At 35.6% G+C, this 13,623-nt stretch overlaps 1 protein-coding gene across 2 annotated transcripts; it reads left to right on the top strand.

The window, feature by feature from the left end:
- The first annotated feature begins 3,225 nt into the window (after nt 1-3,225).
- On the top strand, nt 3,226-12,401 carry LOC18440406 (MLO-like protein 6). 2 transcript variants are annotated; one of them, XM_006850553.4, is made up of 15 exons: nt 3,226-3,663; nt 3,747-3,804; nt 3,906-4,177; nt 4,369-4,485; nt 4,605-4,665; nt 4,795-4,883; nt 6,128-6,202; nt 6,291-6,385; nt 6,654-6,703; nt 6,805-6,845; nt 7,083-7,256; nt 8,172-8,207; nt 9,371-9,438; nt 10,635-10,695; nt 11,713-12,401. In XM_006850553.4, exons 1-15 carry the CDS (start codon nt 3,541-3,543, stop codon nt 12,193-12,195), a joined length of 1,803 nt encoding a protein of 600 aa, XP_006850616.1. In that variant the 5' UTR covers nt 3,226-3,540; the 3' UTR covers nt 12,196-12,401. The 2 variants fall into 2 exon arrangements, with proteins under 2 accessions (XP_006850616.1, XP_088730546.1); XM_088874420.1 differs by lacking the exons at nt 10,635-10,695; nt 11,713-12,401 and having other exon boundaries at nt 9,371-9,442.
- Nucleotides 12,402-13,623: the final 1,222 nt, after the last annotated feature.

Here is a 13,623-nt window from a genome sequence, read left to right as displayed (position 1 = left end):
TACTTTTTTTCATATTCATATATCTCAATGTCATGATGAACATTTTCAACATTAAAACAACTTTTTTCGATGGATATTTTGATATGCATATGTAATTCTACATTTTTAAGTTGCAACCCTATATAAACTTTTTCTTTTTTTTTTATAATCAGATAACCTCAAGATTTTTTTAAAGATGTATTGCCCTTTTTGTCCCTTGTTGGGTCAAGAATACACGCGTCATGCCACGTCAACAGAATAAAAAAAAAGGGGTTCAAAGCAAGGGAGCGCGGCGAGAGTGCCTATCCATCCCCGCCATGTATACAAGACTTCCCCAGTGTGCGCTAAACCCAACTTTTATCTATTGGTGAGGGTTGTATAAGGTGTCAACCTTATACTATTGAAGTAAGGTATACCTCAAAACTACATTGAAAATGCAGCTTTAGTACCGCAACGCCTTGCAATGTCATGAAAATCTTTATTTCTCCTATATATGAAATTTAAAGTTCCAGAAATAGTGAAAATCAAGTAGATTACAAACACTTGAAAAATCTTGAAAATGGACGGTCTAGATAATGTGTTAGAATATGAGTTATTTTTAGAACTAGATATCCCTTTTTTTTCATGTCTAAGAATCTTGAGGTTGAGATGATCGGTTTGAGGGTTTTCCAGGTAGAAAAAACCTTCTCCAATGGGTTTTTAGGTGCACCTTACTTGCATAGTATGAGGTTGACACTGTATATAAACTTTTTCCTTTATCTACTGTCCGAATATCGATTCATTAAGTCAGTCGGTCATGTAATAAATTGAAGGGACACAGCGCCATTATTTTAATTGTAAAAAGAATAAAATGATGATTCAATTTTCAAATGTGGCTCGATTTAACAAGTAACGAAAGCAATGGAATGTTAATTATAGTGGGGGTCCATATTCCTGTTTTTGGCGGTCATACTACCTTCATAACGAACAATTAATAAGACAATTTTAGCTTCCATATCCAGGGATCAACTAACAAATCCCCATTAGTTGTTTAAGCTAATATGAAAAAGTGTTTTATGAGTCAGCGAACTCACTAGCCTGCACAATCACATACGTCCATATCTAGGATGAACATCCACAACTAAAGGTTCCTATCCAATGGATAGGAAGATATTCTGACAAAAATATTTAAAATTTTATTTTATTACATTTTATTTTTTATATTCATGGCCATTATAGTGTAGCTCATGGATAACTACAAAACTGGATCAAAAAACGGTACAAATAACGGGTGTTCAAGGGAGGCCGCATCAAAATAGTATGAGGTGGGGGACTCATAAAAACCGGGTCCGGTTAATATGCCATGTAACTTTGAAATTTCTTCATATTTAGAACGTTTTCCTTGACTTCACAAATCCTGCGAGCTAGTGCCGTGTTTCCCCGGGGTCAATAGGTTGAGTACCGTGTTTCCATGGGGTCAATAGGGGAAGCCGTTTGAAGAAGTCATGATGGGGAATACCTCAATTATATATACTTCTCTCTCTCTCTACAATTTTTTATTTTTATTTAGAATCAGTCACCACTCTCTCTCCAACTTATTAATCAACCCAAGTCTATTCCTCCGGTCCTGCCTCTCTTTTTTATGCCCTCTATTCATATTAAATTTTAGTAGAGCCCCTAAACATTTTTTTTTTATTTTTTTATTTTTATTTATTTATTTATTTATTTATGGATATTGTTTCTATTGATCCTGAGACTCATGTAGAAATTAATCCTTTCTAAAAATTTTATTTTTAAGATGGATTCTGGATTTAATTTTTAAGGAATATATAATGTCTAATATGAAAACCAGTAATATGTAAATAAATAAATAAATTTTAAAATTTTGAATTAAATAATTTTGGGGAGGGAATCTTTAAACCATTGGTTTTAACTTTTATTGGTGGGTTCAACCATTTTCATCCATCTTTCAGGTGGAGGTTTTATGCCTTCGGAGACGCAAATGTAGAAATGTGTCCCCCCGACTCATAAAACAATTTTCCTTTTATTATTTGGCCTTAAGAAAATACTATTCTAATTGTGCCTCACCAATTAAATAATGTTGGTCATAGAAGTCTTCATCCCCTTGAGTCCAGATGCCCATTTGGAAGGTTGGTTCATGGGTCGTTGTTTGCTTTGTACACTAGGGATTCTCGTCCGTTGATCTCCAAATTTGGAGAAAATGAGCGAATACATTCAACTTTCGGAAAAGGCCAAGGCTTTATGGAAAAAATGAAAAGTCCCATCTCAAAACTTACAAAAAAAATTATAATTTAACAGTAAAAAATTAAAAAAAACCTTCAAATCGATCATCTTGACCTCGATCGTTATGATTGTGGATAAAATTAAGATTTCAAGCCCTAAAACCAGGGTGTATTATAACACATTATCTAAGCCATCCATTTTCAAGTGTTCACATATCCACAAGATCTCCACCATTTTTTGAGCTATAAATTTTATAATTAGTAGTAGAAATTTTATAATTAGTAGCAGAAATAAATTTTAGATCCAGGATTTTCTATGCCAAAAGTATTTTTCGGGTAAGATTTCTAACTGAGGCTTTACGTTTTTTCACATGGCCTAGGACTTAAAGAATTTGCATCTCTTATTTTTGGAATCTATAAAGCCTAGGATCTACAAAAATAAAGTAAAGGCTCACCTGGAATCCGAATCCTGAAAGACCTTTGGACATCGGAAATCTCGATGATGGCTCCCAAATCAATTTCCAACAACTATTATGAAATTTGAATCTATTTCCAACAACTATTATGAAATTTGAATCTATTTCTAACAACGATTATGAATTTTGAATATCCAAAAATGATACAAATCTCACGAACCTGTGGACATTTATTTTTAACGTGAAATGGGCAATCAAAATAATATGTTGCAAAATACCATTTCTAAGGCTTAAAATTCTATTTGTTTTTACCACGACGGTAGACAAGGTCGAGATGATCTATTTGAATGTTTTTCAACCCCTAAAACTACATTTTTGAGTTTTGAGGTCTGAGTTTTGAGGTCAGGCTTTACTTAGGGGTGCTGCCCTATCAATTAATTTTCTTTATTTTTTTTTCCTCTAAAGCAAGTGTAAACCAATCCGCGTAAAATAGGAGCCTTTTTGTCAAACTTCCCTCCAGAGGGTTTCATTGAAATTTGTGGGGAAAACAATGTCATTCAGCCTGGACTTTCATTTATAAAATAGAAGCCGGTCTGCCTCAGTCTTCCATTCCAGGTACCCATTGCTGTCTGGTAGCCGGTCCTTACAAGCGTTGTATGCCATACATAAACACAGCAACCCAATGCAAATTACAGTGCCCCAACTTCAAAAATCAGAAGAAATCTGCTTGTTAATGGCTGGGTAAACAATAGCCAATACGACTCACCTCAGGGATCTCGTGGGTGGCTCGTTTTTCTCCGCTACAACAAGGTGCGGTGGATCTCGTGGGTGGCTCGTTTTTCTCCGCTACAGCAAGGTGCGGTGTGTTTTGAGCAATAAATCCATACACACATACATACATAATTCAGTGATCGGCTGCTAAAATGGCTGGTGCAAGCGGAAGCCGAAGCTTGGAAGAAACGCCCACTTGGGCCGTTGCTGTGGTCTGTTTTGTGATGGTTCTGGTTTCAATTCTCATAGAGCATGCCATCCATCTTGTTGGAAAAGTAAGAAGACATGATGCTAAATTCCTTTCTCTGCTAATTTCCTCTCTCTTTGAACATTTCTCACTGTTATCTTGCCTCATCAGTGGTTAACCAAGCGGCATAAACGAGCTCTTTATGAGGCTCTAGAAAAAATAAAAGCAGGTAAGAAATCTTCACAACTCTCCATCTTCAACAATCCTTTTCCCTTAACAGAGCCCAGTACCTATTGAACCAATTCTTTTTCGATGACAATGGTGGTGCAGAGCTTATGTTGCTGGGTTTCATATCGCTGCTGCTAACAATAGGACAGGATACGATATCAAGAATATGCATATCCAAGAGCATGGGCGATTCTTTGCTCCCATGCAGAAAGAACGATCAGTCAATAAATGGTGGTGAACATGTTAGTGAATCCGGGGATGATGACGAGGGAAGCAGCAACCGTAGACTACTTTGGCTCGATGATTTCGACCAACCCCACCCCAGTCTCCGACGCGTGCTTGCCGGGAGCAAATATGACAAGTGTTCACCCCAGGTAGTTTTAGTGATATTATTAAATAAATTTTTTTTGTATACTATGAGACTATTTATCTTTGTTACAATGAAATTGCAATTACTACTAATATTAGATTAGATGCTCTGGGTGTGTGTCAGAATGTTCAAAAAATTTCTTTTCAACTTTAATCTCTAGTTAATGACACACTCGACCCGACCCGATTTTTTCAGGGAAAAGTGCCTTTGATATCATACGATGGGACTCACCAGCTTCACATATTTATCTTTGTTTTGGCGGTGTTTCATGTTCTCTACTGCATTAGCACCATGGCCCTGGGAAGACTCAAGGTAACATCAACAATGCCTATAGTTATTTCCCTCTTTTTTTTTTTTTTTTTTTTTTTTTGAGCTAATTTTGGAGTTATGAAATTTGCTAAAATTGAATAAAAATTCATTGTGGTGTTAAGATGAAAAGGTGGAAAAAGTGGGAACAAGAGACCAAGACGATCGAGTACCAGTGGTCTCACGGTAAGTTCTACTCCTCTCACCAATTCAAACATTTTTTTTTTTTATAGAGCATTTCATTTATTAATTTCATCATCATTGACTAACGCGCATTTCTCAATTATTTTACTTTATTTTATTGGACGTGAGCAGACCCGGAAAGGTTTCGGTTTGCACGTGAGACTTCGTTTGGGAGACGGCACTTGAACTTTTGGACCAAGTCACCAATTCTCATATGGATTGTACGTGTTATCAACTCAACTCAAATACCCCCTCTCTCTCCACTAGTAGTGGCAATGGGCTGGGCGGGCCCGTACAGGAACCCTGCCCAGATTGGGTTGAAGAGGAGCTGGCCCTCGCCTTCACAGGGCAGAGCGGGACCGGGCCCGTTAAGCCAAACCGGTCTATCTTGACCCTAGCCCAGACTTATCCGATCGCTGGCCCTTGAATCGTCGAGACCCTAGTTTTTTTTAAGACTAAGACAACCTGGCCAGTGTGGGTAGGCCTGGGCCACGTGTCCCATTGCTAGGCCTAATTTATTCTCTCTCGTCAATAGAACTTAATTTTGTCATCAAGTCAACCCGCCCCTCTCCATTTTTCAAGGCGAAAACGCTACGGCGTTGACATTTGAAATGAACTTGTTTTATTAGCAAGTTTCGTACGATGAACTTGCATTCCATCTTCCTCTCACGCTCGAACCTGCGACTATTACTACACGTGCTTAGGACTCCAAATCTAACGATACGCCAACTTCGATTGCTCTTCCTTCTTTGTTTGCACCATTTTAGTTGAGTATTGTAGATTTTACGCTATTTAGTATCTTAAAAGATGTATTGAAAGTACACTGTTCAACAGCAATACACAATCCAAAGCATTCTAATCTTACTTTGCCATAAATAAAAGAATAAAGTTTATATGAGGCTGCACTCTTATACTATAGAAGTCGGGTGCACCTCAAAAACTCAATAAAAATAAGAAAAAAAAAAAAGAGTTCCAAAGTTTGAAAATCTTCCAATTGATCAATCCTACCTCAAGATTTATGGATATAAGAAAAAAAGGACTTCAAGCTCTAAAAATAATACATTTGTAAAAAGTTATTTGCACCATTTATTTTCAATATTTTCTCCTGTTTGTAGATCTGTACAATTTATGTTTTAAAATTCTACATTTCATAATTAGGGTTGAATATAAATTTTCAAGCCATGGCAAGTTTTCTTACACCAAAACCACACTTTCCGGCAAAATTTAGAGATGCAGCTTAACGTGTTATAAGGTGTGCATTGTATACAAACCTCATCTTAAATAAAATTATCACCATACATAAAATGCACATGATGAAAAATAACACGATTTATTGAAGAAAACCAATCTCAGGCAGAAAATAAGCAAGCATTGTTACGTAGATTCTAATGCTTCTATGATTTTTAAGTTCATAAATATTTTTGGGAGCTTGAGTAATGTGATTCTTGACCACCATTCCATGCAGGTGTGTTTCTTCCGGCAGTTTGTACGGTCTGTGCCTAAAGTGGATTATCTTACATTGCGACATGGTTTTATCATGGTAATTCCCAAATTCTTAAACATTAAAAATGTTTTTTTTTCCTTGTAAATGGTAAAGCATGGGATTTGAGTAAATGGTGATCTTTCAGGCCCATCTCGCTCCCCAGAGTTCAACTAAATTCGATTTTCACAAATATATTAAAAGGTCGCTCGAGGAGGACTTCAAAGTCGTCGTGGGAATCAGGTTTGTCTTCTTAATGCATTTCTAAAAGACTCATAACGTTGCAGTGTTTTCAAAGGCCATTGTTTGGCAAACAATACCACCGGATTTTATTTATCTTACATTACTTCATAATATTTCTTTTACATTACTTCATGATATCGCACAAATGCCCTACTCTAATTTTATGACCTGTATTCTTCTTACCCAAAGAGAAGAGTCATCAAACACTCTCTCAACACAAATGACCTTTATTTCGTCATTTTATTGCTAAATTATTTTTCTTTTGCAGCCCTATCATCTGGTTCTTCGCAGTCGTATTCCTACTCTTTAACACCCATGGTGAGCAATTCCTTTTGTCACTATATGTTTTATCATTTCCAAATTTTTTAGGTGAAAATATGTACAGGAAAACTGACAATTTGTGAGTGGCATGTCGACAGGGTGGTATTCATATTTGTGGCTGCCATTTATCCCCTTGATCGTAAGCATCAATCACGATCCATCTATCAATTTACTTTTTTTCAGCACGTTTTTCAAGAATCGAGCTTGAGAGATTAATAGTTGAGGTTAAGAACAATATATCTCAAGTTCAATTTCTACCACTGAATTTCCAAAAACAAAAATGGGAACGAGCATGAGTTGACATGGTCATTTTGATAGAAAAGTAGTAGCAAATGTTTTGGATGATTTCAAAAGCTTGTTGTTTGTGGGTGAGCAGATTATTCTTCTGGTGGGGACAAAACTTCAAGTCGTGATAACGAAGATGGGTTTGAAGATACAGGATAGAGGGGATGTTGTCAAAGGCGTCCCAGTTGTACAGCCCACTGACAAACTCTTTTGGTTCAATCAACCTCGCCTCATCCTCTATCTCATCCATTTTGTTCTTTTCCAGGTACCTTTCCTTTCCCTCTCCTTTTCCTTCATTCTACATAATTGAAATCCGATTGGTGGAAATCGGATTAGTGCCCTGAATCTTCTTGGCACCAATTTCCAATTCACCTACCTACTTAGGGGTGCCTACATGTCAGGTTTAGGTTTCACATTAACCCAGGCCTGACCCAGAATTGGGTAGGTTGGGTCAAAGTCATTTAGACCCGGACTTAACGTGCTGGGTCCATCACATAGTGCAGGACTCGGACCCACCACCCAATTGGTACCCCTAATCGAAGTTGTTGATTCACGATTCAAGATGTCATTCAAAATATAAAAAGGTGTGGTTTGTATAGAGCCGAGGCTCTAAACAATCAAATTAAAGCCCACCTAAATAGTGTCAAGAAATATGGTTTCAATACTAAACATTTTGTAATAGCCTTGAAATATATTTCATCTTTAATTATAAAATTTAAAGATTTAAAAATAATGTAGATCGGGCAGAGCTATGAAAACTTAAAAATCTTGAAAATAGATGGTCAAAAAATGCGTTATGATATCCAGTATTTCCAAAACTTGAAATCTTTTTTTTTTCTCATGCCATCCATTTTGATGTCGCGATGATCAATTTGACGATATGTGGGCATCAAAACAACCACTTTTAATGAAATGTTTGAGGTAGGCCTAATTTGATTGTTTAGAGCTTAAGCTCTATATAAAATTTTCCCAAAATAAAAAATAAAAGAATTAATAGCTGGTGAAAATGGAGCTTCTCTAGACCCGGATTGTCCTCCACCGGTCCTGGGTTGAACAGGGATTTAATCCATCGATTTTAAAAATCCTGCTACAGAAAAGAGTAAATTATTAATTTTGGGAAAAATATTGCTTTTCTTTAAGATGTATTGACTTTTATAATTTTGTTTGTTTGGTGACCCAGAATGCGTTTCAGCTGGCGTTCTTCACATGGACTTGGGTGAGTACTGACGAAATGCTTAGAAATTTAATATCATAATGGCCAAAAAGTCCTCACCTATTTCATATCCAAATTGCCTCTAAGGAGAGAGAGGGATGTTTTCCTTATTATCTTTTTATCCCATTCTTGAACGGAAAAAGTTTTCCTTATTATCTTTTTATCCCATTTTTAAATGGAAAAAGTTTATATAACGTTGCAACTTTAAAATGTAGAATTAAATGTGCATGTGCATGAAGAGAGTTTCACGCATGGAGAGAACATGATAAGACTATTTATGTTTGATATAATAAGGTCATAATGATTACTGATTGTTGGATGTGAAAATCGGGTGGTTGGTATTGTGTCACTGATTCGACACTATGTCCAAGACAGGATTTCTCGAATGCATTTCAATAATGTCGGATTTCACATCTAATTGCTTATGACTTTCTTGTATTAGAAATGAATGATCTTCCAGTATACATTCCATCGTTAATTATATAAGCAAAATTTTTGAAATACTTAAATAGTATTGGATAGTGCATTTTTAGACCCAAAAAACATTTTGTAAAGTCATAGTTTTAAGTAGCCGCACCTCTAATTTTGTGTGAGTGTAGTTTTTAAATCAGAAAATCGGTAACATATTCCTTTCACGGACATTCAAGATTCTTAAAAATAGATTTCAAGCTCTAAAAATATCATTTTTGGGGGGAATTGTTCATTTCAAATCTTCACAAATCTGCAAGATATCCATATTCAAAATTCATGATCTAGGGAACATAACAAGGTTTTCTTATGCCAAATTTAGTTTGTTTCATGGAATTTTGAGCTGTTCAAAAGTAGGATTTACCAAAGTTGCATGTGGGATAAAGGTATGTTCATCATCATCATCATTATCATAGTCTTTTTTCAACTACTTGGGGTTCGCTGCATATATCGCTTTTTTAAGGGTCATACACTCAGTAAAGTCTTAAGTCCCCGTATCTTTTCTCACATGATAAAAATAAACAACCCGTCGATAACAAATTTACCTTTTTAATTTATAAAATTGTTACAGTGAAATCATACATATTGGAAACTGAAGCAAAGACAACAGCAAGTTTGAATCCTCTCACAACCACCCTCGGGTGTTATTTAGGAAATTGTTTGTTAAATGAAGTTTGAAGGTTTTGGTTGCTATGCAGTATGAATTTGGTTTGAGGTCCTGCTTCCACAAGCATCTCGAAGACGTGATCATAAGAATCTCCATGGGGTGAGTTCCTCTTGATAGATAATAAGGAAAACAAATTGAATTCTGATAAGACCAAACGATAAATTTGGTAGGGTATTGCCCATGGACCTCTATCAAAATCTTTTTTCTGGGTGAATAATTCCACGAAAATCTTTATTCACCTTTCAAAGAAAGTTAAAAATTTCATTTGAAGCCAAAGAAGTTGTTCCAAATCAAATCCTTGATTTTCTAAAGCATCTCATCCAATCATCATTTCCCGTATACACACCGAAAAGTAAATGAAAAAATTTATATAAGGTTGCACCTTAAAATGTAGAAGTAAAGATGCATCTCAAAAATCCATCAGAAAAGTTTTATTGTTGAAGAGTCCTCCAATTGATAATCTCGACATTGAAATGTATGAATATGGGAAAAAAAAAAAGATTTTGAGTCTCAATAAGTGCATCTTGCAACACATTATCTAGATTGTCCATTTTCAATATTTTCATATGTTTATAGATCTACTTGATTTTAACCACTTTTGAATTTTAAAAATTTATAATTAAAGATGAAAATAGATTTTTTGATAATCCTACAAATTTTTTACACCAAAATTACATGTTAGGAGAAAATTTTGAGGTGCACGAATGGTTTAAGGTTGCAACCTTATACAAACCACACCATTAAAAAGTAAATGGTTTGGATTATACAAAAGCAGCAATTTTACTTGTAGAAGTAAGCTCATATTAGGTGGACCTTATAGATTTGGCATATTTTTAAAATAAGAAAAATTGTTTCATGCGGGCTGGACCGCATTTCTACAATATGCGGTCCAGAGGAATAAAGTATCTATCTTAAATATGGATGCAAATAAGTGGCCCATCTGAAAACAAGTGCAACTAACTGTCCAAATGCTTTCTTAATATCATTATTACTTCTAGTTTTGTTTTTGCCTGTTTTTTTTTTATATATTCATGATCTCCATGTTAGAAATTATATACTCTCTCAAAATTACGATCAAATTATATTTAAAAAATATATGTATTGCCAAGCACGCATAGAAACTGTGTTCTTAAAATAATATCACAATTTAGTATTCGTTTGAAGACATTGTCAAATTTCTGTTATTTAATGATATAGATTACCGCATTTTTCAACGAAGCCACACCAACACACATATACAGCTGTTGTAGAAGGGCTTCTAATTAGGGTTGCATGCTTTTGTTGGTTTGTGGCAGTGTGTTGATACAGTTCCTGTGCAGCTACGTCACGCTCCCTCTATACGCTCTAGTTACTCAAGTATGAATTCCTTTCCACCTTCAACTAACCATCATACTTGAGAGAACGGGATATAAATACTCAGGGGTTATATAATATGAGACTATTAACCTTGAGGTCACATTACTTATAACCATCCGCTATGAAATCTGATGCATTGCTTGTGTTACATAATTTCAAAAATATTCTTTTGAACTTTGAGGTTACTCAATAGACAACTCCCAATTTCACATTCAATGGCCGAAAATTACTTGTGTACCGGATTTAAAAATTCTCTTTGTATATATATATATATATGGATTTTGCTTGGACCACATGATATTCTCTTTATCACTATCCTATAGCGGATTCTACGCTCCCAAAAGAGCAAATTGTTCATATATTCTCTTTATTGGAAACTCTATTTAGCATAGTTTTTTATGTCTAAAATTTTGCAGTCCATTTAAAGATTATTTTCAGAAAAGAAAGGGGGAAATTTTGGATTTTGAGCTCTTTAATGCTTGGATCTAAATGTCCAAAATTTTGTAGGTCTAGGTTTAAGTTATCAGCCTCATAAGGAATGCATTTTGTTTTTCGTTTTCTTGAAGGTAGTCCTGAGTAGAAGAGAATACACCCACAAATTTCGAAGTCCTAAAAATACTCCAACAATAAAATTTAAACGAAGAAGTAAATGGATAGTATATTCCTGTGGGTATGTAAAATATTTTGACTCGAAACTTCAAAACAAGAAATGGGTTCTTCCAAGATGGGTTCTAAAAAGGCGCCACCAATAATAAACAACCTGTTCATAGCACATCATAGTACAAATCCTCTTTAATGATAATCCAAACATGCCCTTTATATCTGCACTTGTGAATAACCCAAACATCCTGAGAATGCTCATCATTGATAGCAGCTGTGAATGTCCACTATTAACGGAGAATTGAGAGAGAGTAGAGATGTTGTGATGTGATGACTGGAAGCATGCTAGGTGTATATGGTGTATTCGGTCGAAAGATCGACGACCTGAGCCTGATTTCGTTTTGTTTTCTGGCTCAGATGGGTTCCAACATGAAAACCACAGTCTTCGACGATCGTGTGGCTGCAGCTCTTAGGAAATGGCACCACACTGCGAAGAAGCACATCAAGGAGGGCCGGAAATCAGCAAGTGTGACCCCCTTCTCAAGCCGCCCAGGCACCCCACTACACCCAAGTGCTGGGGGAGAGGGCCTTTCCCCTGTCCACCTCCTGCGCCACTACAAGAGCGAGCTGGACAGCTCCCATGTGTCCCCTCGCTACTACAACTCCGATGATGCCGATGGCTCCCTTTCCCCTTCACCCACACACCACCGCATCAGCGACGCTGATGGCTCCTCATCCCACCACTATCGATCGTACCATGGCAACCCCTCTCCTGAACGGGAGTTACAGACAATGCCTGACGGAGAACGGGAAGGGACTGCTGCGGCCCACGAGGCACCGCCACACCATGAGATCACCATGCCGCATCATGATTTCTCCTTCTCGAAGGGACGACGATGAGCGGCATTCTCTTCTCAGGGGTTGTTTGAAAGGGAGGGGAACTCTCTTTGTGCAAACGAATAGATTTGTTACCTTTAATGAGCGAGCATGTGATATCGTCTTGGGGTATCCGGCTTGGGAGGCGAAGTGGGTGAGGAACTCGTAAAACTGTTATTTATATCATTCTCTGTGTAATTGCCTCATATATATATCATGTTTTTGTATGATACTTGATTTGTATTTAGTCATTCATTTCTTTTATTGTGAGATTGGGTTAACTGTCAAATAGTTCTGACCTGTACCTCTTTCCCACAATAAAATGTTTTTGTTCAAACACAAGGGTTTATTTTTGTCACAGTTGGTTTCTCAACATTGCTGCCCTTTAAATGGTATTCGAGTTGATTTATGGTGGGTGAAATGGGGCAGAAAGCAAAAACAAGGAACTGAGGTGAGTCATCAGTGTGCCCCTGAACTCGGGCCCAAGGTTCTAAAGCTCGACTCGGCCATGGCCCTTGGCTGAGACGAGTAACTTGGCAAGTCTAAATGGACTCAGCCGAGTTATGTATACAACCAAAAATATTTCGAAGTAAAAATAAATAAAATTTGGTTAAAAATAGGAAAAATCGAAAGAGGTATAAAAATCATAAAAGAGTGAAGATGATGAAAAATCTACAAAAGACGGATTATTGAAAATTTTGATATAGAGCTTTGAATATTTCAGAAAAATAAGAAAGGAAAAATATAAAAATTTCCAAATCATCTAAAAATCTAAATAATATGTTGAAAAAATTATAGATACCCTCAAAATCAACTTTGTAGCACCCTAGACCCAAGCATATTTTTTTTTTTTATTCTCTCGTCTCTTTCTACCAGCCTTCTCTCTTTTTATTCTTTTTCTTTCTCTACCCCCCATCTCTCTCTCCTTCTCTCTCTACCTGTACTTATCTCTTTCAATATCAAAAGGCCATTTTTAGCCTAATTTTTTTCCTCTCTAAAACCTTGGAAACTATTCTCTCTCTCTAAAACTTTTAAGGGTCCTTATTATTCTATATGATTCTCACATAAATAATATATAATGAGTATTATTATTGTTTATAAAGTAATATATATTATATATTATACATTATATGTTATATAATATATAATATTATATGATATATAATATATCATATATCATATATTATATATAATATTACATATATTTTATTATATATTATTTCTTGTATATATAATATATATTCATTACATTATATAATAATATCTATTTATCGTATTATGTATATAATACAGATATCTATTCAACGTTTTGTGTAAATATTTTTACACCAACCATGCGCTACCAAAAATATATGCAACTGTGTACACAATGTTTTTTAAATGTGCTATCAAACATGCTAAAAAAAACACATATGCAAATATTTACGCAGATAAAATATTTATATATGTAAA

This window comes from Amborella trichopoda, chromosome 8, assembly GCF_054954075.1.
Source record: "Amborella trichopoda isolate Santa Cruz 75 chromosome 8, AtrichopodaSantaCruz75HAP2 v2.0, whole genome shotgun sequence".
Classification (NCBI taxonomy): domain Eukaryota; kingdom Viridiplantae; phylum Streptophyta; class Magnoliopsida; order Amborellales; family Amborellaceae; genus Amborella; species Amborella trichopoda.
Note: the sequence above shows the minus strand (reverse complement) of the source record. Positions and strands in the feature narration are given on the sequence as shown.